Raw genomic sequence first — 25,572 nt, forward strand, 5'->3', positions numbered from 1 at the left:
ATATATGAATTAGATTAGTATTAAGGGAAAGTCAACAATTAGCCCGCTAATTCAACAGCGCCACGTGAAGTCAGTGACCTCGGTTTTTAGCCGTGAGCTAACATTAATGTAGCTAACGTTAGCCAACATTAATCTAGCTAACCATTTATTGACTGTTGGCGCTTTAAGAAGCTACGTTTTATGGACCGAGTGAATTTCGACAAGTACTAAGCTTTTAGAGAGACTACGTTTCTCCTAAACTTATAGTTATTGGTAGCAGCAGTCCAGGTAAGGTTAACGTTAGCTATTAGCTAGCTAAAGTCAGTAACGTTAAAGTCAAAGTCAGAACGTGAAGTTAACGTTTAAAACGCAGCAGTTACTGTTATTGAACGGCCCGTTCGTCGAGTAATTGAGGAATAAATTACTTTATAATTAATAATTCCTAGTTAAGTAAGCTACAATTAAATGATGAATTACCCCCCCCCCCCAATTGACGTAACGTTACTCTAAGCAAGTGGCAGATTCCCAACGTGCAGCACTTCGTACTGACAAGTTTCTTACTGCTGACTATTTTGTCATACAAGTTTACTAATGGCACTATTCACTGGCAGCTGACCAGATTAAACTAATGTAAATTAATTAGCTGCTGTGTTGAAGTCTGGTCCTCCTCCAAATAGTTTCCCTCCCGTTAAAACCGTGTACACCATGTTTACTCATACAGAAAGCAAGCCAACTGTGTCGGTCAGTGACAAACATACGATAATTCACTTCTTTGGATGAGGATATATGTTCAGCTAAATTAGTTAGCCTGTTAGCATAGCTCCAGTTCAGCTCTTAAGTGAAGTAACTGACATATCTATTTAAACCCTATTACACACACAGCTGGATCTGATCCGTCATCAACACGACTGTGACAGGAGCTCCTGTACTACTGCTGAAGACTGCCAAACGGCTAAATATTTAAAAAGTGAGTATACGTGTCAAAATAAATAATACCTCTATTCCATTCCGCCATGTTGATGAGTGACGTCACGATCAGCTGTGTACACGTTTGATAGGACCCCCCCAAGCCAACCGGCTCTCCTCACTTCTTCTTTAGTGTTAGCATAGAGGTGCATTATCGCCACCTACTGGACTGGAGTGTGGAGCTGTGGATTTGCAGAGAAATAAGCAAAACAACAACAAATAAACAGTAAATTCTCACTATTATTGCTGTTAAGCTGTTAAGTAATTAACTAGAAGAGTGCTTGATATATTTCCTAGCAGATTCCCCAATGTAGTATCGTCTATTCTATCAATTAGTCCTAATACTAACTTCCTTCTTTCTTTGTCATACCTGTTGCATTATCTGTTAGCACATGTCTCCGGTTTATGGCAGTGTGTGCATAGTACAGTAGAGTGCTAGCCTATTCTATGGAGTGTCGAGTTTTTTCGCGTGTGTCCTATCCTCAGAAGGGTAATGACCATCTCTTCCCTTGAGCTCCGGCTCCATATTCCACCATCGTCTTCATGTTTTTAAATACTGTAAAGAGTTCTTCCTGTGTCACTTCAGTCCAAGTATTCTTGCCTAGGTTTTGCACATACAGACTCCTTTATGGTAGTTTTAACCTGTGTTAGTGGTACTTAACAGTACTTCTATGTTTGTCATTTTAATGATTGTTTAGCCAATATGTGTACCACAGCATTTCCTTTCCACACCTGCATGAGCAGGAACCCAAAGGAAAGAGATATCCAATCTTCTATAATGTAGTTTGAGTAGCACCTGCATGACAACTTTCCAGACAGAAGTTATTAAGACTCCATTTCTTAATCCAAACAAACATGGTAGCTTCTTTGCTTTCTTACATATTTCCCTGCTTGATTTGTATAACCCAAGAAGCAAAATAAACACATTATTGTGCATGATATAAAATATTATAGAATAATGTAGGCCTGACTAATGATAAGATGTTGTATATTTGGTGCATGACATATTAATTTAGCAAAAAGGTTGGTATTTGTTTTGTTGAAAAAAAGAAAAGGTCTTGGTTTTGCCACTCAGTTGTGGAAACAGTATAATGCGGTACATAGAAGTTTTCCTCTAACAGTGAAATGCAGGAGATGGGAGAGTTTTAGGCCCTACACCAGGGGTCACCAACCTTTTTTAAACTGAGAGCTACTTCAAGGGTACCGAGTAGTACGAAGGGCTACTTATTTGATACAAACTTCCTGAATAACAAAGTTGCACAGATCACCTTTTAATAATAATAATATATGTGAAGAGACTGTTTGGTCACATGTCAGTTAATTATTCCTCACAATAATTATTAATAATGATTTCCACAACAATGATGGTATAGCTACACATACATATTTAAACATGCAACTTTTATTTCTGTTAATCTGTTTCAACATTTGAAAGTCAGAGGTATCACATCTCTGATATTTTTGCACATAGCGCCTGCTGGTGAATGATGCAGTGGTAATGTAGACATTTTGCGAAGTCTGGGTCACCTTTGCATTGCGCAATGAAGCCTGCATGCCGGCCCGTCATCGCGGGAGCCCCGTTTGTTGTCGCCGACACCAGCTTTTCCAATGGTACCTTTTTCTCCACGAAGAAACCAGTAAAAAGTCTCGTCTATAGCCGAGCGTCTTCGGGCGCCCGCGTTCAAACCTCTAGTCTGGGCCTTTTCGGTTGGATTGCGTTGCCTCGCCTCTACCCCCGCCACCCCTGAGTTGTTGCCCCGCGGCCTGTTCGGAGGATTTACGGATCTGACGACGGGGTGCGCTCGCGGCGCGCGTCTGGCGCCAACGGGAAGCGCCCACCATTCGGAAACCTGAAAACCTAGTGCGGCGGCCTCGTCCTGGCTGTCCGCCGTGCGCCTCCAGGTACCCAACTCCCTTATGACAAGAACTATTGTCATTTTAAAATCAACACTAATGCAAGCGTTTTCGATTAAAAATGAACAGCAACTAAAATTTTTAGATGGAGCTCCATGTCGACTAGTGCTATTTTTAGAACATGCCTTGCAGGTGACTCACGTGGTCCCTGCGGGCGACAGGGTGCCCACGGGCACCGTGTTGGCTACCTCTGCCCTACACGTATCCAAATATTTTTTAAACAAATATTTTCCTCTCCATTTAAAACAATATCTGTGTACATGTGGACAGTGCCTTAAGGTGGTCAGTGTGTTGACTATGTGTGACCATATAACATCACACACACACTGTACAGACTGGTAAACTGACTTAATCACCTTCAGATCTGACTTGTAACATGCTGTTAAGTGTGTACTATAGTATGGGGTCAAAGGTCATACTAGCTCAGTGTTAAAATACTATCATGCAACTATGAAACAGTGATATCACCCTGTGTGTGTGTGTTCAGTTAATCCGCCTGTGTCTCTGTGCTGTAATCCACCTGTGTGTGTGTGTGTGTGTGTGTGCCACCTGACGTCAACCGGCATCAGTGCTGCTCAGATGGTGGGGGGAAGGGAGGTGTGCATGAGTTTTGTTTCCTAGTGGTTGTACACTCTTACCCCTCTGCCCTCTTCTCTCAAGTCCATTTAGATAATGGTGTTTTCCTTTCAGCAGTTGGAGCTCAAGCAGCAGCAGGTTTAGTAGAGTGTGTGTGTGTAGACCTGGGCTTTGTGACTGTGTAGACCTGGTGTGCGTAGACCCGGTCTGTGACTCTGCGTAGACCCGGTCTGTGACTCTGCGTAGACCCGGTCTGTGACTCTGTGTAGACCCGGTCTGTGACTCTGTGTAGACCTGTTGTGTTCTGCTCAGCAGGAGGAGCTGCTGCAGCAGCAGCAGCAGTCCTTCTGGCGCTCACTGAACTCACAGATTGTCTAATTAGATTAAGCGAGGCTTTCCTCAGATAATCATTTAGCCAGCTCCCGTTTCTTCCTCCGATGGAGCGCTGCTTGTGGCTGTGAGCTTTCTGAAGGTCAAACTGAAATTTCGGAGGAAAACAGGCTGGTTTTTGGGAGTAAATTTTGGGTCTCGGGAGCAGGTCTGAGGAGGCTGTGGCTGGGTTATGGGCTGTTTCTGGAGCTGTGAGTGTGACGCTGCTCAGAGTAATCGGACTGCCATTAATATCTGCTGCTGCTAACAGGAGGCGATGGGGGAAGTTTCTGTAAGTAAAGCCTTTCTTCTCCTCAGTGAAGTGACAACAATGTTTTATCAGAGGTGCTCTGAGTGTTGTTTGTGTCAAAAAGAGTGTGTTTTCTTAGTGGAGAGAGCTGGCTGCTTAGTCTTAGTCTTTAGTTTGTAGTATCACGTACTGCTCTGATGACTAGTAAAAAATGTCCTTTTGCAGCATCTCTAATGTGAAGATTTACAGTGTGATTTCCTGTTGTAAACTGACTCTCTTAGTGTTTTTGTACTGTTGGTTGGAGCCACTAATGAGGCTGTAGTTATATACAAGTGAGCAGCAAATCTCTATCCACCAATGTGTCCAGAGATGACTTCAGTTCACCTCCCAGTAGACCTTTTTCTTTCTCCCCTTCAGCCTCAAACAGGCTGCTCCTCTCCTGCTCAGATTAAGCCTCGGATGACTGATTGACACAGATTACAGTTGAAGGCACAGAGGTCACAACCTGTGTGAGGAACACGTAGAAAGGCTGTCAGTTCACACACCAGCAGGCACAGATATTATATATATTTGTTGTCTTTAAGTTTGTTATTGCCTTGATCGGTCTTGATTTACTGCTGCCCTTGAGCAAGGTACTGTGCTAGGAAGGGTCCGATATGATTATGAAACATATTTATTTATTCATTCCCAGCATTTAAGGAAGAAATCCAAGTTTTTCACTTCAGTTTAACAAAAGCTCATTAAGCCAAATTAATCGTGGATTTTTAAAGAATTGAAAAACATATTGCTAAACATTCTGGGTTTTGTTGTGCAACTCAATTGTTTAATGACTATAAAATAACCTTGTAACCTTGTCGACTTCCAGCTAGAGTCCAAGTTCCCCCCAAAAATGATGTGTTGTGATTGATATTAGTTCAGATTTTAATGATTTAACTCAGTAAAATCTTTCTATATGATGATCTACATGCTTTCTCAAAATCTCCACTATCCCAGGGATATACAATTATATAAATCTTAAAGTTGGATTGACTGTTTTATTATGTCCAAGGACATTTGTGATATTGGGCTATACAAATAAAAAATGTAAACAAATTGAATCCCTCTTACTTTATTGACATCATATTTCTTACCAGAGAGTCTCTATTTGTGTCTAAATCTAATCTAAATATGTTGAGTCATAAGAAATATCAGAATCAGTCTTTTCACAACCCTCATATGTAGTTTGTATATAATTATAAACCTCACTTTCCCTGAAACAATCTCAACAGAGAGCTGTTGTATGACGTGATGTTTCTTATCTCCCTACAGTCACAGAGTCCCTGTAAGGCCACTTCTGCACCTGACCACTGAGTCTGTGTTTTTTGGGAGGCCTCCGTCGAGTCCCAGAGGAAAGGAGACATGGCCAACAACTCTTTTCGTGGGTCCAAACATGGCCGAAACAGCGGCGAGGCCAACCACGAGGTGGAGTTCGGCTGCTCGTTGAAGGAGCTGTGCTCCCTCATGGACCTGAGAGGAGAAGAAGCACTGAACAAGGTCAAGAATAGTTACGGAGATGTGAACGGACTGTGTGCCAGACTGAGGACATCACCTGTCCAAGGTAATTATAATATAAAGCTAAACTTACGTTTAACCACAGGCAACGTGACGCTCCGCTCTAAATACAGTTTGATTTTCTTCTGTCTGAGCCACTTTGGTATTTAATGATGATGACTCACAGACCCCCCCGGCGTGGACACTATATAACCAACAGAGGACATTTTAGGTTTAGTCTATTGTGTGATGGTCAAAGTCAACTGTGTCCTTCAGCCTCTGTTGATCCTGTTCAGCTTCAGGGACAATATGAGACAAACACAACATGCTCCAGTCTGTGAATACTGCGTTTAAATTAATTCACATGGAGGATTCACAGCAGAGAGGACAACATCATTCATCTAGTGGTTTCTGAGGCGGCTTGGGTGATGTGAAGTGGTCAGAAGTTTGACTTTAAAGATGTTAATAGAAGGAAAGTCTACAGTGAACTCAGATTACACTTTTGCGGACGCTGTACGGAAATCCCAGAGTGTGTCTTTAACTATACAAATATATTGAATAAATATTAATATATTAGATATTACAGGGTAAATGGCTTATGGTGATCATGGGTACAGTAATCAACAGCTTATAAGGATCAAAAACCTGAATCATTCCTCTACAAATACTGTTAAAGTTCTCATAGTAATCCAGTAGTCAGCTTACAGTGTTCATTTTGGGCCTTTTCAGACATGTCATGTGGAAAATGATTTGAAATCTTCTGTAATTCATTACTACATTACTCCCATTCCCAAAATGTGTTCTCTTCAAAGCTTATGCAAAGAAGCTTCTTCAGTATTACTCCAACTTTTAGTTTACTCTTGTTAAAAGTCACCACAATGGCAGCGGAGTGACGGATGTTGTTCATCTGTTCTCACCATCAAAGTGACAATTTCCACCAACATACCAAAATACTTGCTTTGTACGGCCTCATTTGAATGTAGCCTCCACCTCCTCTGTGATGTCTGCAGAGTTCGGGACACCGAAATGTCCCACAGATGGGCAAAAACAAATTTCATGGTCCGAATAATACCAAATTGTCTTTGCGCTGCTCATGCTAGTTGTGCGTAGCGCTGACACGATCATGACATTTTAGTTGAGGATTAATTGTCATACAAATAGTTAAATTGTCTTTCTGTCAATTTGTGCCGCATAGAGTTGCTGTTGTGTTTTGACTTTACAACTGAAGCTAAATACTTCTATCGAAACAATACGACCCATCACAAAATGTTGTCAATTCATCTATAAATAATCAGCTTAAATTAAATAAAGGGACAAAATAAAACCTAAACTGTACTACTGCTTCGATCACGCATCCACCATCACACTCTGTTTGTCTCTCTCTCTCTCTCTCTCTCTCTCTTTTTTCGGTCTCTCTCTCTTCTCTGTGTCCCCCCCCCCCACACACACACACACACACACTCTCTCTCTCACTATCTGGCTACTCCTGAAAGGACCCACACTTCTCCACCATGTTTCCATCCAAACATTTTCTTTTGAATTTGAAAAGATGGAAGCAAAAACTCCCACCTTTCTCACACTGAAACCTTCAGCTATTTGCTGCCAAATTTCTAACATTGACTTTAAATCCCGCTTGATTGTTGAGCAGTCTGCTCAGATAATTGAGATAAGGTCATTTTGTAATAATTGCTACAGGTCTAGTAAATCCATAATAAACGGAGTGTGTCGCTGTCATTTGCAGACCAGCATGATATGAAAATATGTCCCGTTTAAGATCTATCTACGATCATTGTCTACTCGGACATAATACTGTACAGACATAATACTGTACAGATATAATACTAATGTGATGTAGTCCGTGATGCTCGTTGTGTCTGGTCAGCCTGTGAAGCTTTTTCTTCATGATGTGACCTCTGCTGAATCCTGGAGGGTTTGGAGCTGGTGGATCGGTGGTTGGTGTGTGTTTCTCATGCATCAGATGACCAGAGGAGTTTGTTTACGCTTTAACTTCATATACTATACTGAGACTTCATAGCCTGACTATGGCTGCAGGCTCAGATGGCACACTGAGCACATGATAGTCCACCTGCAGAGACATAATCCAGTCAAAATGATCCAACTGATGTTGTGTTGGCTCTGGACGATCGTCCCATGCCTCGACTCATAACTGAACTGCAGACGGTGGACTCCGTGTGTCGCAATGTGTCACACGCTGACCTGCAGACAGTGGACTCTTGGAACGGTGTGTCTCATAAGTCTGCCCCTTGACATTTTCCTCTTCATCATTAATTCATTTCGTCTGTCCGTCTTGCATACTTTCAGTAAACACATTCAGTATTTTCGGCCCCCGCTGACGGAGAGTAAAATGTCAGAAGCAGCTTGAAATCAGTGGAAAATCCATCACACTGTTTACTTCTCTGTGTGGCAGATCAATTAACTGAGAGTGTAATCACACTCACCTGAAAACAGAGGGTTTACTCAGTTTAATTTTCATAGAACATGAAGAGAAGGTGGTGGGTTAAAAACCTGCTCAGGCTGACTGAGTGTGTCCAGAGGGACGTGAGCATGACTCAACATGTCCTCCTGGCCCTCAGAGGAAACCCGTCTGCTCTCTGCTCAACACACCACAGTATCGAGAGACACAAACAAGTTCAAATGATTGGAATTAACACTAAATTTGTTCAAATCCTAAACTTTCACACAGTAGTAGGCCTACATCAAAGTGTGAACATGGCAAACACGTTGTTTCCATCATCTACTGTCTTTTACAATGCGTGACAGCAGCATAAAGTGTGTATGTTGGGGGGTAGTGTACAGTTACAAAAGGGATTTAAATCAAATCCTTAGCATTTCATTGGACCGCTAAAAGGGGGGCGGGCTTAGAGTTTAGTGCGATACGGAGCTATAGAGCAGTGTTGGCTCCTCAGTAACACTTCCCTCCTGTTGTTGGATTAGTAGGACGAGAGAGAGATGAAAGGGAAACTAGCTCGTCATATAAAACACGTTAGGATCATAGTTAGCTAACAGAGCAATATGTAGAGACAGGAAGAGATGTGTGTTTGGGTAAAAAAATCTTTATCATTTCTAGAACAATGTGTCTGATTTTGCCCATTGTCAACAGGCTCTGTGTCACATGCAGATGAACGGCGTCGAACACGCATCTCTTCCTGTCTCTCCATATTGCTCTGTTGGCTTACTACAATTCACAAATGAGGTTTTATAGCACAGGGGTGGCTAGATAGTCGCCAAGTTAACAAGTTTTAACAAGCCAAGTTTTTAACGCCTTTAAGTGCAGGATGAGTCACCAAACATTTAAAATTGTTTTACAAGAGAGAAAGACCAGAGATTCTATTGAGACTGTGATGTAAAAGTACTCTGACACTGATTTGACATATATATTTGTTATTTATCAAGAGATAAATGAACAGCTAACAAAGGGACACGGACAAACTCATATTTTGTTTCACTGGGAATTTAAAAGTCATTACATTTGTACAAAGTATGATACTGTGTATGAAAACACAAGAGTGTATCTAAGAGACGAAACACATCAGAGCACATTAATGACTGTGTGATGTCACATTCTGGTTATATAATATTATATTAATTAATAGTGCTCACAGTAATTGTCCACAACATCACAGGGCTTAATTTTGTCCTTGTTGTTGTTAAGATAAGGTTTCTTTAAATCTAGTAAAGAAACTAAATACTATATTAATCTCCCAGGAGGAAGCATTGAATATATACTCTGTTTAATGGTGTAAACCAGGATCAGAGGCACGTCTCTGACGGTGTCTTTGTGTCTCCTGTTGCAGGTTTAGATGGAAACTCTGAGGACATCGACAGGAGAAAACAGGAGTTTGGACCGAACGTCATCACTCCGAAAAAACCCAAAACCTTTTTGCAGTTAGTGTGGGAAGCCCTGCAGGACATCACGCTCATCATCCTGGAGATGGCAGCCATCATTTCACTCGTCCTGTCTTTCTACAGCCCGCCCAATGTTGACAGAAGTAGTGAGTTCATATATATATATATGTATATTTTAAACCTTTACATCTTCATACTGTATGTGTTATTATGTAACTGTGTGTAGGCATATATACAGAAAGGCATACACACACACATCCAATCCAAAAAGGCCAGTAGCTAGCCAGTCTGACCCCAGAAGTAGAGTCTCTTTGCAGCCGCGACGGGGAGTTCCTCGGCTGGAGTTTTCTCAAGAGAGCTCGTAGACGGGAGGCTTTTATTTCTGCGGGCGTAGTTTGCTCACCAGCCGGCCAGTCGAGCTCACACACCGGCTACAGAGCAGCAGGCAGTGGAGAGTGAAGAGCAGTCGGTATACTTCTGGAGAAAATATGTCCCTTTTTAACATTAGTGTGAAACAGACTAAAACTAACACTCTCTTGTATTAGTAGGGATAGCGTTCCACTGTTTGGTTTTATATTTAGAGACTCCCCTCGTTGATGTCTTGTTTCAGCATGAGCTATTAGAATAAATACCATGCAGTATCTTATGATGTAAACAAACATTGGTCTGAAACAAAAGAACATTTCAAAACTCAATAAGTTGTATTTTTTGACAATATTGCATTAGTGGCACGAGTTGCGAGGAGGGGGGGCGACTCCTCTGGTTGTATAGAAGTCTATGAGAAAATGACTCTACTTCTCTCTTGATTTATTACCTCAGTAAACATGAGTTTATGGTCTCAATCTCTAGTTTCAAGTCTTCTTCAATACAGCATGATGTTCATTTAGTACATTATGGTCCATTTAGAGTCAAACAGACCATAAAGCAGGGGATGCTTTAGGGCGGGGCTACACGTGATTGACAGGTCGCTACCAGAGTTGTCCATGTTTTCGTCTGAGAACTTTAACCCTTTCACGGTGTGTTTTTTGTTCAAGCCAACATGGTGTCGGCCAAATGTCGAACTCTAGTCTTCACGATGACTTCTTCCATTTCTTATATTCACTCTATGGTAAAGAAGCATGTTGACACACGTTTATAAAACTGAAACTCTCTGTTCAGACTGCGGCAAATCAGCCGGCAGAGTGGACGACGATGGTGAGTCGGAGGCCGGATGGATCGAAGGTGCTGCCATCCTGCTGTCGGTGGTCTGCGTGGTCCTGGTGACGGCCTTCAACGACTGGAGCAAAGAGAAGCAGTTCCGCGGCCTCCAGAGCCGCATCGAGCAGGAGCAGAAGTTCACCGTCGTCCGAGGGGGTCAGATGATCCAGATCAAAGTGTCCGAGCTCGTGGTCGGAGACATTGCACAGGTCACATATGGTGAGACAACAAAAAGCAGTCACTTGTCTGTAGTAGTCTTTTGTTCAACTATAAACATTTTGAAGACAAATGTGTTTAGATTAAGGTGTCAAAAGAAGTATTGTTTAGGTATTAGAGCTGAAGTTCTGGTTCCCAGAGTGGTGCAATAAAGTCCAGATCTTATCCATCTTCTAGTGCCTGAAAACAGACCTGTTTGCACCGTAGCCCTCCAATCAAACAGAAAAACTGAGCAGCAATGATTGTGGATTATCCACAGAGCCCACTGTGTCCAGAACACTGCAGTGGAATTATGTTAGTTGTCTCATGGTGACAGAATAATCATGTCAGGTAGTCAATGCAACACAACCCTAACATCCCCGTCTTCCAGGCGACCTCCTCCCTGCCGACGGAGTCCTCATTCAAAGCAACGATCTGAAGATTGATGAGAGCCCGATGACCGGAGAGTCGGATCACGTCAAGAAGAGTGTCGACAAAGACATCGTGTTGCTGTCAGGTGCTTTGCTGTCCTCTCTCTCTTCACATGGAATTACAGCGGGAAAATAAGACCATGACCCAAAGAAATGTAACCAACAGAATAATATTACAATATAGACAAACTTAGAATGTGAGCATGTATGGAAAAGATGGATCCAGGATGTGGAGCAGCTTCCAGGTGTCGCCAAACAGATAGAGCCTGAGCAGCACTACTTTCTCTCCACCATGTGACCTACTAAGAGGACAGAGGGGAGGATAGAGATCCAGAGAGGCTTGATTGAAGTATACAGTTTAAGGAGATCAGACAATTAGGAACGGTGCATGCCCAACTTCTCTTTGTGAGTCATCAGAAGGACCTTAAAGTCTTCTCCACCATGAAACCATGAAAGAGAACATGCTACACAAACAGACAAGGACGAGTCCCCACAGTAACAGTAGAGTTATGATTCAACCCTTCAGCTTCAGATCCTATATTAAGTCTACAGTAAAATACACTGTGTATCTGACATCTGTCCGTTCTGTTCTCCTACAGACTGTCTGTCTGAATGAACAACATTACTGTTCACTGTGAAAAAGATTTAAAAAGTTCTGCATCACAATGTCTCACCTCTCATGAGCCCCACACTTTGAGAACTAGTGCAGTAGGTTAAAGTTCTCTCTCTCTGTCTCTGTGTCTCTGCCTATTGTCTCTCTCTCTCTTGTCTCTCTCTCTTGTCTGTCTGTGTCTCTCTCTCTCTCATTCTCTCTCAGGTACCCATGTGATGGAGGGCTCTGGTAAGATGTTGGTCACCGCCGTAGGTGAGAACTCTCAGTCTGGAATCATCTTCAAGCTGCTTAACGCCGGCGAGGAAGTTGAGAGTGATGCTGAGGAGAAGGCGAAGAAAGCCAAGAAAAAGGAGCAGAAAAAGCAAGAGAAGGACAAGAAGGGTAAGTTCAGAAGATAATGGGGTTTATTTATTAAAGTTTTTGTTGTTCTGTTAGCTGAAAGTTAAGCACACTGTCCAAAACAACAAAAAGTGGCCAATAGACATGTTTTCCCCGAAAATATGATGTAGTTTGCTGCAGCAGAATGGGAGATTATCTCATGGAGCTAACATTAGCAGAGAACGTTGGCACATCATTGAGTTGCGTTGACACGCTACTGAAGATATACAGTGAGTAAAGACCGACCCGGTTTAACAGGAACAGTGTTGTTTCTTTCAGGATCAGTGTGTACGATTTCATTCTCCTTAATAGATCTTTTTCATCTCAGTGTGGTACCAAAGTATCAATATTCGGGGTAAAAGTTATCATGTTATAATATATTTGTTTATTTTGCACTTTTAATGTTTTGTTCCACATGTTTGTCTAACTGATGGCTGTTGCATGTTTTTCTTTCACATGTAAAGAAGATGACAAAGCAAAGAAAGGTAAGCAGCACATCACTGCTTCAGCACTTAGTTCCTGTTTATGACTGAGTGGACGTTGTACTGAGGCTGGTTGGTTTAGCTGTACTTGTCACTGAGGACTCTTGTTCCTGGTTTCTTCGTGGTGGTTCTGAGCTGCACAACAAGAGATGGTAACACCTATTCATGTTCAACATCATCTAACATGTTGGCCGAATGTGCAGCATATGTTGCTGTGGAGCCGTGTAGAAGCCAACAGCCTGTCATTGGTCAGATAGTGTTCCTGATGTGTGTAGTGGAGACGTTTCTCTCACCAATTATGGTCGTTTGTTGTTACTTATTTGATGGATTTTTTTCAGGAAGCAGCACTAAATTTCGTGTGATAATTTTTCAAGTGAGAAGTTAACCGCTTTCATGTCGGTTTATCAAAAAGAATGCCTTCGTGAACCCTTTCTGTGTACACAGTCCATCTGAGCTAGTGGTGTCAACAAGAACTCCGTAGTTGAAATATATCCAATCAGGACTGAGCCTCAAATAGCTTAACTGGTTCATAAACCTAATGATAGATATACACAGACTCACTCACACCCATCACACATGTTCTACTATCCCAAATTCAGTTAAAGGCGTTAAAAGGTTGTTTTACATGTACTGTGTACAGTGTTTCCTCAACACTTCTGTTCATGTTGAGTTCATTTTGAGTCTTTGCTGTTGCTGTCCCGTGTCTTTTGCGAGCTGAGCACCGTGTGAGTCAATGAATAGACACAGTCCATGTGGGTTATGAGTGGTGGTTTTTGACGGGAGGTGGTCAAAGGTCCTGCAGGAGATCAGGGGTCTGAGGTGGATCTCAGGTTCTGACGTCAGTCAGACTCTCGGTTCCCCCTGTTCACACCCCTTCCTGGTCCCCGTGGCCCCACATGGTGCAGCGTATGTCCTGTGGTCGGTGCAGCAGCAGCAGGTGCTCCTGACTGTTGATGGTGATTAGGACCAAGCAGATTATCAGCCTTAAACTCGGCAGCTGCTTTCTTCTCCTGCCTCCCTCTCCACTAATAACCTCATTACTGAGCTGGGATCAGCATGCTCACCTGCACATGGTTGGTTTGTTGATTAGTTTCTTGGTAAGTTAGTTAGGAGGTCTGCTTTGGCTCATATATGAAGGTAACCAACACAGCACAATAAACCCAGACTCACCACCTTCCTGTTGACACACATCATAGCCCCACCAGCCACTCATCGTACTGATTTGTCCTGATGACATTTTGTTGTCTGTCCATGTGTAGTGGACAGTGTGACCCACAGACTGACATCATCATCATCCTCAGGTCCTGCTGGGTAATTGTGTTCTGCTGGCTGCTGTAGTTGCTGATAAACGTTTCATATAAATGATCTCCAGTGGCTCAAATGGAATAATCTCTTCCCTTCCCCGGCAAGCTTTTAATCGTGAAACATCTGGAGTTTAGATTTCATAGACAGCAGGGACTGAAAAAGTAGAAGCAATTGTTTCAACCATTTATTTCTAAAGACATCTTCCTCTAATGACCCTTGGCTTGACTTGAATTATTATCGTTTTCTGTGTCCTTCTGCAGGAGAAAAAAAGGACGGAGCCACCGAGGTGCAGCCGCTCAATGAGGACGGAGAACCAGAGAAGAAGAAGAACCCACCAAAGAAGGAGAAGTCGGTCCTCCAGGGGAAGCTGACCAAAATGGCTGTGCAGATCGGCAAAGCAGGTACAGATAGAGAAGCGGAACAGGTGTTCATAATAAAAACTAGTGTATTAAAATATACAATTAGGCTGCTTTTTGTCAGAAAATACAGCTTTGCAACAATTATACTCACTTGAGACATTGGTATTGTAACAGTGTATCTCTGATACTAAGTCTTCATGGAGGGTTTGTGACATCATTTGCTTTAACACATAAAGCCGACACATTGTTAGCTTTACTGTCGACACATCTCAACTGTCAAAAAATGACAACATCCTTTTCTAAACTTACCACGTCTCTGTCTGTCTCTCTGTCTGCGTCTTCAGGTCTGTTCATGTCATCTCTGACCGTCCTCATCCTCATCCTTTTCTTCGTGATCGATACCTTCTGGGTCCAGGGGATCCCCTGGTCCGAGGAGTGTGTGCCCGTCTATTTGCAGTTCTTGGTCAAGTTCTTCATCATCGGCGTGACGGTGCTGGTGGTGGCCGTGCCTGAAGGTCTCCCTCTGGCCGTCACCATCTCCCTGGCCTATTCAGTCAAGGTGTGTTTGTATTACAGCCCGTCACTCTGAAAATATAGAGTCTGTATACAGCATTCAAGCCTCAACACGGACCTTCAGTCAGATTATGTTCCTTTTATATGTGATTCTGTAAAAACATTAGGTTAATGAAATCAAAACTGGCCTAGAGAAGTACGATTGGGCCCATCTGACCCCCTCCAGACAACCCTGGATCAAACACTGTTCAGTCTGTAAATGTTTTGTTTTGTAAATTCAGGGTAAAGCTCTCAGACTCGGGTAACGCTGCTTTCCTCTTTTGTCAGAAAATGATGAAGGACAACAACCTGGTCCGCCACCTGGACGCCTGCGAGACAATGGGCAACGCCACGGCCATCTGCTCCGATAAGACGGGCACGCTCACCATGAACCGCATGACGGTGGTGCAGGCCCACATCGCGGGATGCTTCTACAAGAAGCTGCCGGACCCGGGCAAGATCTCTGCCGCGGCCATGGACCTGCTCATCCAAGGCATCGGGGTCAACTGCGCCTACACCACCAAGATTATGGTGAGCTCTAATAATAGCCGTCCACTCAGGAGGCTCTGTGAGTTAAGCATTTGGCTGGTTTGGAGAGCAGCTCAGGACTCATCACTGCACAGATCAGAGTACGTACATACATGATACCAACAGGTTCAGCGTGACAGACTCTCCTTTCCGTCACGCTACTGCTGAGAATGTCACGAGCAATTTGCATTTTTTAATTAGTCTGACCATTATCTTTTGGATAAATGTATTTATTAACTGAAGGTTTGTGACCCCCTGACCCTTAAGGAGCAGCCTACTAAATCTGAGGGGTCATTAGATGATTACCAAAATAGACAATTTAAACAAATCGGTTCTCAAATCTTTTCTTTCCTCTTGTTTTACCTCCTCAGGACTCTTTTCAAATAACACAATGTGAGAAAATAGCATCCATCTTTGGTTTATTGTCTTACTATAAAGGGTCACTCGCTGAGACAGCAGTGTTCATTTTGACAAGAATTATCAATTCAGTCTTAGTTTAAAGTCACATTTTAATGGTTCTTGTTTTGTTTTAGTCAGTTTTGGTGTTGAGTCTAATTTAACCAATGAGAAGTAAGCATAGCTTAAACTTTTATGCTATTGGTTTAGTCCTCTAGGCTGAGACTGTGTTACTGTCTTATCATACTTCTTTCATGTGATTATCGGTTATCACACACTGAAAATGTTTAGGCTGTTATCTGACAAAAAAATGTGTTCGAGGACCGTTACAGCTTCTGGCTGTGATAAATGCTGTAATTGTTTAAAGAAAACATGCTTTTCAAACCCACTGTTTTTGCGGTTCAGAGGGTTAATGATTGTCAAACTAGCTGGAGATTAGTTACCCGTCAGGTGACTAATGGATTAGTTGACGTACTTCAAAATAATCTGGAACCATAAAGAACCTCAAAGCAATCAACAAAAATATTCTACATTTCACGCATAAAGGACCGAAGTGTGCTTGACTTCAAACAAGCAGGCAGAAAACTCAGTGACGGTGTATTGTAGCAGTTAGTGGTCTGTTGTGAAGTCTGTTGAAGACGCACCGTCTTCTCCTGTTATTTAACATCCTCTCTGCTGCTGCTCCCTGCAGCCTCCAGAGAAGGAGGGCGGGCTGCCTCGCCAGGTGGGAAACAAGACTGAATGTGCCTTACTGGGATTATCCCTCAACTTTCACCGAGACTACCAGACCATCCGCAACGAATTCCCAGAAGAGAAACTGTTCAAGGTCTACACCTTCAACTCTACGAGGAAGTCCATGAGCACCGTGCTGAAGAACCACGATGGCAGCTACCGAATGTTCAGCAAGGGCGCCTCTGAGATCCTGCTCAGGAAGTAGGTTTCACCGCTCCTCCTCACACAGCTCTGTCCTCAGTTAAATGGCGATCACGTGACTCTCCCCTGTGGTTCCAGGTGCTGTAAAGTACTGTCGGCCGCTGGTCACGCCAAAGCCTTCAAGCAGCGGGACCGAGAGGAGATGATGAGGAAGGTGATTGAGCCGATGGCGTCGGAGGGCCTTCGGACCATCTGCCTCGCCTACAGAGACTTCCCCACCGCTGACGGAGAGCCGGACTGGGAAGACGAGGCCCACATACTCAGCGGCCTCACCTGCATCGCCGTTGTTGGCATCGAGGACCCCGTGCGACCTGAGGTACGTCAGCAGACACGCGTGTAAAAACACATACAGTGCGAGTCACTACTCGCACCTCAAGAGGAGCTCCCTAAAACACTACATTCCATTCTTATGTTGAGACTCTTTGTGTGATCTAAAAGTACTTCATGAGGCTTTTACACTAGAAGAAGCTTGACCTGTAGTTTATTTAAGTGTCTCAGAGTGAAGAAAACAGTCTGACTACCTTCTCCAGAGGTGTCTGCCAACAGATCCCCCTAAATCCTACACACTGGACCCCTAAAAGAACCAATTTTGACAACAAATTTCTATTTTGTTCTTCTGTTCTCGTCAGGTACCAGACGCCATCAAGAAGTGCCAGCGGGCCGGGATCACCGTCCGCATGGTGACTGGAGACAACATCGATACTGCCCGAGCCATCGCCACCAAATGTGGCATCCTGCAACCTGGAGAGGACTTCATTTGTATGGAAGGCAAAGAGTTCAACCATCGGATCCGCGACGAGTTTGGAGAGGTCAGACAAACATGGTTCAACGTTAATGTTGTTTTATTCCTAAGCAGTTATCTAATACACATCGTCTAACGCGACACAACTTAACTCAAGTTTCCAGGATAATTGAAATGGTCGCTTGAGTTTCAGCTCATAAACTTTGTCTTTTTACCCACCGCCATTTTCTCCCAAGTGCCCGAACAAAAAACAGCTGTGTCTGTTTTAAACAATCTTATATTAATGTAGCACTGTAGACCCCCTGGCATTTCTTCTAGCTCTGCCCTCAGGGCATCAAAAATAGTTGCATCACCAGGATGTAGATCAGAGAGTGATTCAGTCAGACTGTCATTTGAATAGTTTCAGGTGAAAAGGTGTTTGACTTTTGTCTTTTTCTTTTTTCTTGCCATGGAAAGTTTCTTCTCAGCCTCTTTGAATCTCTGATGACTCCTTGTATGATCAACCACCAACTAGCACAAGCTGTAGTTTTGTCTGCTAATCTGATTTAATGTTAATGCAACTAACACTTCATATTCATGTCATCTCCTTCTCTCTGCAGATTCAGCAGGAGCTCATTGATAAGATTTGGCCAAAGCTGAGAGTCCTCGCCAGATCATCTCCAACGGACAAACACACTCTGGTCAAAGGTTAGACACACTTCAACCAAGTCAGGAGGGCAAAGCGGACAGACGGGGGATTAGACAGTTAACATTCAGGGTCCTTAATGTTTGATATTCAAGGTCTAAAAATGTCTAGAATTGTTTGAGGTGAGGCATTTAATCTGGGTTTGGGTCTGAAAGGTCTGTAAAGAGAGGCACCTGTCTGCCTCTTGCCTCCACGCTGGCTTGAGAAAGTTCGTTCCCTGGTATTTGTGTAGCAAAGTGTAAACATGAGGGCGGGTCGGACTGGGTCTGCTGAGGTATGTTGGCGTGCGGTTGCCCGGCCCTCTTGCAGTATGGTGGGGGCTCTGCTGTGGGTGTTTTTTGGGGGGCGGGATTGCTTAGACCTCCCTCCAAACACAACAACCGGTCTGGCCTCGCACCTAATATTTCAATGTGATCATAACTATAATGATGGTTATTTCTATTGCTTATATTCTTCTTTTTCTTATTATATGACCATTATATGACAACATGTCAATATATTGTTATCATTAATATTAATAATATTAGGATATTGAAGCATATATTTATTTACTGCAACAATTCCACTACATCTTTAGTTTTCCCGCCACAATGTATTTTTTTATCACATTGCTTCACCAAAAAACACTCAAATGTAAACATGAGACAGTCACCGAAGTGCTTTACTTGGATAATGAAATGTGTATTAATTCAGAGGCAACCCTGATATATAAATACAACAAAGACTCAAAAACATGTTTACGTTATGACTCATCTTCGACTTCATTGGTTCATCAGTGTGTCTCATCTGTCTGCCTGCCTGTCTGTCTGTCTCATCTGTCTGTCTGTCTGTCTCATCTGTCTGCCTGCCTGTCTGTCTGTCTCATCTGTCTGTCTGTCTGTCTCAGGGATCATCGACAGCACTGCGCTGGAGAAGAGACAGGTCGTTGCGGTAACCGGAGACGGAACAAACGACGGCCCCGCCCTCAAGAAAGCCGACGTCGGCTTTGCCATGGTAACGATTGTTTCTGATGTCATTAAACACTAACATTAACATGATTTATAAAACCATAGATATAGTAATAAATGATTAATGTCATGTGTTGTGGCCACGCCCCCTCAGACTATTAGAATGCCTTGTGTAGTGGCCACGCCCCCTCGGACCGTTAGGACGTCCTCTGTTGTGGCCACGCCCCCTCAGACCATTAAGACTTCCTGTCCTGTGTTGTTAGACCTTCATGTTATTTTAGCAGGTTTTTTTTATCTTTCTATCATGTCCTGATCCAAAGCAGCCAAGGAGGTTAAAGGACAAACAGTTGATTATTTTATCTATTCAGATTTTATGATCGAGTGTGCTTATTGTTTTTTTCTTTGTGTGAGGAGCATCTAGATGATCACATCGTATCCTTCAGTCATCAGTACCTTTCACATGTAAAACTCAGAAGAGTCCAGAACCCCATGAGGACCGGCTACGGTCTGAACCTAGACTCACAGTTAGTGTTAGTGTCAGGTTTACTTAAGCTAACCTACACGCTGTGTTCTGCAGGGTATTGCAGGGACAGATGTGGCGAAGGAGGCATCGGACATCATCCTGACGGATGACAACTTCAGCAGCATCGTGAAGGCGGTGATGTGGGGCCGGAACGTCTACGACAGCATCTCCAAGTTCCTGCAGTTCCAGCTCACCGTCAATGTGGTCGCCGTCATTGTGGCCTTCACCGGAGCCTGCATCACCCAGGTCAGAGCCTGCACCTACGTCAGGGGTGTAGCAACATAATGAAATGACAATATCGGCAATCCATATGACACAGTTGGTACATATAAATGGCCATGCCCATTTAAGTCATCAGAAGGATCGGGGGCCAAAGCATTGAAGCTAAAACTGGTGTAATATGGTCAAATGTTGTAGTTCTGGTTAAGGTACTTGCTGCAGCTTTCTGAAACATTTGAAGACTTTTATGACTAGAACGTGAGCCTGACAACAAAACATGACAATAATCCAGTCTGGAAGATAAAAAGGTCTGAAGATGGGATCTCTGCCTCAGCCATCACACACGCACACACGCAACAATGGTGGCTGAGCTACCACATAACAACAATACTGGCCTATCTGGTGCAATTTGGTGGTTCAGTGTCTTCAAAGACCGTCAGATGTAAAAACTGCGTGTAGATGGCGTTGACACTCACGGTATGTCTGTGTCGTGTTTCCAGGACTCTCCTCTCAAAGCGGTGCAGATGTTGTGGGTGAACCTCATCATGGACACCTTCGCTTCACTGGCTCTCGCCACCGAGCCACCGACCGAGGCGCTGCTGCTCCGGAGCCCGTACGGCCGCCAAAAGCCGCTCATTTCCCGCACAATGATGAAGAACATCCTAGGACACGCCGTCTACCAACTGACCATAATCTTCTCCCTGCTCTTCATTGGTCAGTGGATGCACCACAGGGAAATTTATGTGTCAATAAAAAGACTTTTGAGGTACAACATGGACAGATTCAGTAGTCTGTGACCCTCCCTTTTTCACAGGTGAGAAGATATTCGACGTCGACTGTGGCAGGAACGCCCCGCTCCACTCTCCGCCCTCTGAGCACTACACCATCGTGTTCAACACCTTCGTCCTGATGCAGATCTTTAACGAGCTCAATGCCCGCAAAATTCACGGCGAGAGGAACGTGTTTGAGGGCGTCCAGAAAAACCCCATCTTCTGCACCATCATCGTGGGAACCTTCCTCATACAGGTAACCGCTGAAGGCCGAGGCTCATCGTCAACACCCGGTCAGGTCCTCCAGTGAGAGGGTTCCCTGTATGATGGTGTCTCTCTCTCTCTCTCCTGTAGATCATCATCGTGCAGCTTGGTGGTAAACCGTTCAGCTGTGTGAGGCTGAACTTCGAGCAGTGGCTGTGGTGCATCTGTATGGGTTTTGGCAGCCTCCTGTGGGGACAGGTGAGACACTTTGTCTATTATTTTGATAGTAGACGGGTACTGATGGGAGATAAGGGTTGATGTTCAACAAAGGTTTCCAGCTGGACTTGAGCTGGGAACGTTGTGATTACATGGTCAGCATCTTAATAAGACACATTTGCTACCAGGCAGGAAGAACTACATGATTCAGTTTAAATGCTGAATAATGATTATAACTTTACAGGCTATTTGTGCAGCAATGGCTTTGAACTTCATCCTTCATCACTTCCTGCCATGCCCTCAACAACAGGGCACTGGTTTTGAACTAAAGATAATGCCAGTGAAACTCTTACTCTTACTAACTTCTTACTAAATTATGCTCAAATGATGACCTGGTCCTCTCTGCAGCTGATTGTCGTCATTAGTCAAATAGAAACTCTTGAACCTTCAGGTGGTAAGATGTTCAGGTCTCGGAGGTATTGAGGAACAGGAAGTGGTGCCGTTGTGTCTGACTGGGGTGTAACGTTTGTGTCGGTCCCCCTCTCAGCTGGTGTCCAGTGTGCCCACCCGCTGGCTGACGTTCCTGAAGACGGCGGGTCACGGCCGGCAGCAGGAGGAGATCCCCCAGGAGGAGCTGGAGGAGATGAAGGACGTGAACGAGATCGACCACGCTGAGATGGAGCTGAAGAAGAGCCAGGTGCTCTGGTGCCGCAGCCTCAACCGCATCTCCACACAGGTATGGATTCAACATTATGAAGGAGACTCCATCTGCAGCAGCGTGGGCCTCCTAAAGCTTTCCACATATACTTCAGTTTCACATAAATCAGTTCAAATGTTTGAGTCCAAACAAAAGAGAACAGGAAGTTAAAAATAAGTAATCCACTGGATTAACTACCGTAGCTAATGGCAGAGGGATCTACTAAAAACCAAACAGCTGCCTGTCTGCCTGCACATCTGTGAGGCAGAGGATTTGTTCATTGTATAATCTTCTGTGGAAATTCAAGGGAGCTAACTCCGGTTATCCAGGAGACGAACGTCAGTGATTTCACTTTGATGGTTGAATTAGAACCAGAGTTCACGGATCAACAAGCCTGCAGAGGACCGACCGCTGCTCACTGAAGACATGTTCACAGTATCGCTTTTCTGGCTACTGCCTGGACTGTAATTCTGCATGGAAGAAGTGAATAACTCGATATGAGATCATGAATTGTCATCATACTGAGACCAAACTAGTGTTTTGTTACTAAAACACTGTTTGAGTCTGTACAGTGATCCATTAAGCCTGCAGGTCTCTAAAACGTTATTTAACCTGGTAATCAAAACAAATAAATCAACAAATAGTGATGAACCAGCATATTTGAAGCCTTTAGTGTCGCGCATATTGTTATTAGACTGTTTTTCCCCCAGTGTGTCTCCGGCCTGCGGCGATGCACAAAGACAATATGAAACAGGCAATAAAAGTTGGTTTTGAGAAAGTGCGTCACTGAAACCAGGAGAGGATCATGAGCATGCGGCTGTAAATGATTGTTTGCTGCATCAAAATGCGAGGTTAGCTTTGGACAGACACACCCAGGAACTCACACACGTGACGGATCTCATGATCCTCATGTCGGAGATAAAAACACGGGAATTTTTCCTTTATCGTTTGTTTTCCTTCCTCCTCCAGATCCGAGTGGTGAACGCCTTCAGAGACAGCGTGTCTCCCTACGAAGGTCTGGAGACGCCAGAGTCCCGCAGCTCCATCCACAGCTTCATGAGTCACCCCGAGTTCCGCATCGAGGACTCGGTGGCTCAGATCCCGCTGATCGACGAGGCCGAGTGCGAGGACGAGGCTCCCACCAAGCGGAACTTCACCATCCTCCTCCCGCCACCGAGCGGGCTCACCGCCCTTCCGCCCGTCCCGTCCTCGCTCAATCAGAACAACAACAACGCCATGAGCCACATCGTCCCGCTGCCCGGCCTGATCCCGTCACACTCAGCGGGGCTGCCGCCTTGTCCGGGGAGCCCCCTGCACAGCCTGGAGACCTCCCTCTGAAGCCCCAGACCACTTCATGTTACCCACGGTCTGTTGGTACCGTGTTCGTTACGGCGAGAGTTCTGGTTCTTCTTTAAAAATACATTTTAAAAACAGACTCGTCTGATTGGTTCTCGTCCGGAGTTCGTTCACCTGCTGGTTTTAGAATCCAGGAAGCAGAAATGTGTCCAGGTGTGTTTGTTGTTTGTGTGCTGAGAGGCGGTGCAGGTTCACACAGACTGACGTTTCCTTCTGTGTTTAATAGCCATGAACTCTACAGTTGTTGTTTAGGAGAAGAGTGTTTGTGAGGTGATCGATCAATAATTCTGATCTGTAAATATCCATGTTGGTGTTCAGACGTAGCCGGAGCTCATTTTATTCTGACAAGTTTAGTTTAGTGTCTTAACTTTCAGGATCTGTGAATGAAATGTTTAAAGTCCTTCAGCTTTAATAAGGGGGGGGGGTGTTTGTAGACAGAAGAGTTTAAGTAAATGTCTAACATTCGATTATATTCTAAAGTTTTTGTAAAAAAAAAAAAAAGAGAGAATTTAGGTTGTTGTCGTTTCAAAATATGTAAAACCAAAAAGTTATTAAAAGTTAAAAACAACTTCCAGAGCAGGACGTTTGTGACGGAGCTTCACACCAGACAGAAGAAGAAGAAACTCATCGTCTCTGGTGCTTCACATCAACCTGCTGAAGCGCCGCCTCCTGTGATGCTTTTATGACATCATAAATCCTTCCTTTTCAGGCTCCACCTTATCCGTGACATCATCATACCTGTCCTACAGGAAGCCTGAAGTCATTCTTTATCGAACATCCTAAAAACACGTTAGACCGACAGAGACTCGCATGGTTCACATTTAAACGTCCAACTAAGACGTTGCAATCATTTATCTGTAATAATCTGAGCGCTAACATTAAGAAATACATGAATTAGTAAAGTAAACCAAGTCATAACTATTATGTTAACGGATCAGTATTATTCTTTAGGCTTTACTAAACAGGATCTGTAATACAAACAAATCCATGAAATGTGAAGCTAATTAAATAAAAGGATGAACGTCCTTAATTTAACACAAAAGAGTTTTTAAACATATTTTCCAGGTCATAATTTAATGAGAAATAGTTATAATATGAAAATAAAGTTAAAAATGACATTAAAAGTTGTTTTACCGTGAGAGTAAAGACGACAAGTTTCAGTGTTTTTTTTTGAATAAATTTGTTTTATTTATAACTTTAATATTGTGATAACCTGTGGAGGTTTTTTATATTTTGGGAAATTAAGATGAAATTCTTTTTTATAATTTTACAAGAAAAAAAACTCAAAATATAAGTGTGATACGAAAGAGATTATAAAGAGTTTAAATATTGTGTGTAATTAACATTAGAATTCCCAAAGAAAAATAGTTATTCAACATGTTATGAGAGAAATCATTTTACAAGAAAATAAGTCGCGTTAAAGTGGCAACGTTTAAAGGAAAAGGTCTAATTTTACAATTAAAAAGCTGTTTCAGTTCAGAACATATTCAATCATTTCTAAATTATCCAAAAGTAGGTTTTTTTTTGTACAGCTACCACTTGGAAAGGTTTTAACCATTCATCCATTGTTTATTTAGTAGTGGAAGAAGTATATTGATCTTTAACTTGAGAAAAAGTAGCAATAGTACATCATCAATAGTACATCTATAGTAGGCCTACACGGTGTAATGCGGTGGAAGATGGTGTGATTTGATTGAAGAGCTTCTGAATGAGTTTCTGTGTAACTGATACTAAATGTCCTCGTTTTCTAGTCTACATTCTAACCAGTTTTATTTTATTTTATTAAAATAACAAAAATACAAAAACAACAGTACAGTGAGCACAGGAAAACTCATGACAACACATTTAAAAAAAAAATGTAACAAATGTGTACACTTAAGAATAAACACGTACATTAATTTAGAACTATGAAAAATATCTAAATATATTAAAAAGTTATGTGATAAACATTGCATCTTTTGTCCTGTCTTTTTTCAGTCTGTCTTAATGAATATATTTGATTTTATTCTTTATCAGAAAAAAATGTATCCAAACTTTCCTAACAAAATGCGTTTTTAAATAAACTTTTTATGGCTCAATTTGCTGTAAAGGATTGATATTTTAATGATTTTACTCCTTAATTCTTTCTAGTTTCCGTACTATGTGTCCCTTGTTAATGTGAATAACATATTTCATTGTATAAACGTATAAATTATATTTAAAAGCATCAAAAACAAGGAACCTATAAAATATTTAATATTATATTGCTTTGGGGGTAAAAAAAAAAACCACGTAAATATATTTTTATAACACTACAAACTACAATCCCCACAATTCTGCTCATTGCTTTCGTCACACACCCTTCCGACCAATGGTTGAGTGGGCCTGCGTCACGTGACCAGCAGCGCAGCAGA

The 25,572-nt window shown here is 42.9% G+C and overlaps 1 protein-coding gene across 2 annotated transcripts; it reads left to right on the forward strand.

The window, feature by feature from the left end:
- Positions 1 to 133: 133 nt before the first annotated feature.
- LOC116395632 (plasma membrane calcium-transporting ATPase 1-like) lies at positions 134 to 23,593 on the forward strand. Of its 2 annotated transcripts, XM_031869662.1 has the most exons (22): positions 134 to 267; positions 862 to 946; positions 5,363 to 5,651; positions 9,400 to 9,597; positions 10,610 to 10,867; positions 11,235 to 11,360; positions 12,092 to 12,268; positions 12,730 to 12,750; positions 14,313 to 14,453; positions 14,756 to 14,970; positions 15,252 to 15,494; positions 16,579 to 16,820; positions 16,899 to 17,136; positions 17,450 to 17,629; positions 18,162 to 18,249; positions 19,134 to 19,240; positions 19,772 to 19,963; positions 20,437 to 20,650; positions 20,751 to 20,962; positions 21,061 to 21,168; positions 21,674 to 21,862; positions 22,793 to 23,593. In XM_031869662.1, exons 3-22 carry the CDS (start codon positions 5,453 to 5,455, stop codon positions 23,159 to 23,161), a joined length of 3,717 nt encoding a protein of 1,238 aa, XP_031725522.1. In that variant the 5' UTR covers positions 134 to 267; positions 862 to 946; positions 5,363 to 5,452; the 3' UTR covers positions 23,162 to 23,593. The 2 variants fall into 2 exon arrangements, with proteins under 2 accessions (XP_031725522.1, XP_031725531.1); XM_031869671.1 differs by lacking the exons at positions 134 to 267; positions 862 to 946 and adding an exon at positions 3,897 to 4,096.
- Positions 23,594 to 25,572: the final 1,979 nt, after the last annotated feature.

The sequence above is a fragment of the Anarrhichthys ocellatus genome, unplaced genomic scaffold (genome assembly GCF_004355925.1).
Source record: "Anarrhichthys ocellatus isolate YVR2014 unplaced genomic scaffold, GSC_Weel_1.0 scaffold2, whole genome shotgun sequence".
In the NCBI taxonomy this organism is placed as follows: Eukaryota; Metazoa; Chordata; class Actinopteri; order Perciformes; family Anarhichadidae; genus Anarrhichthys; species Anarrhichthys ocellatus.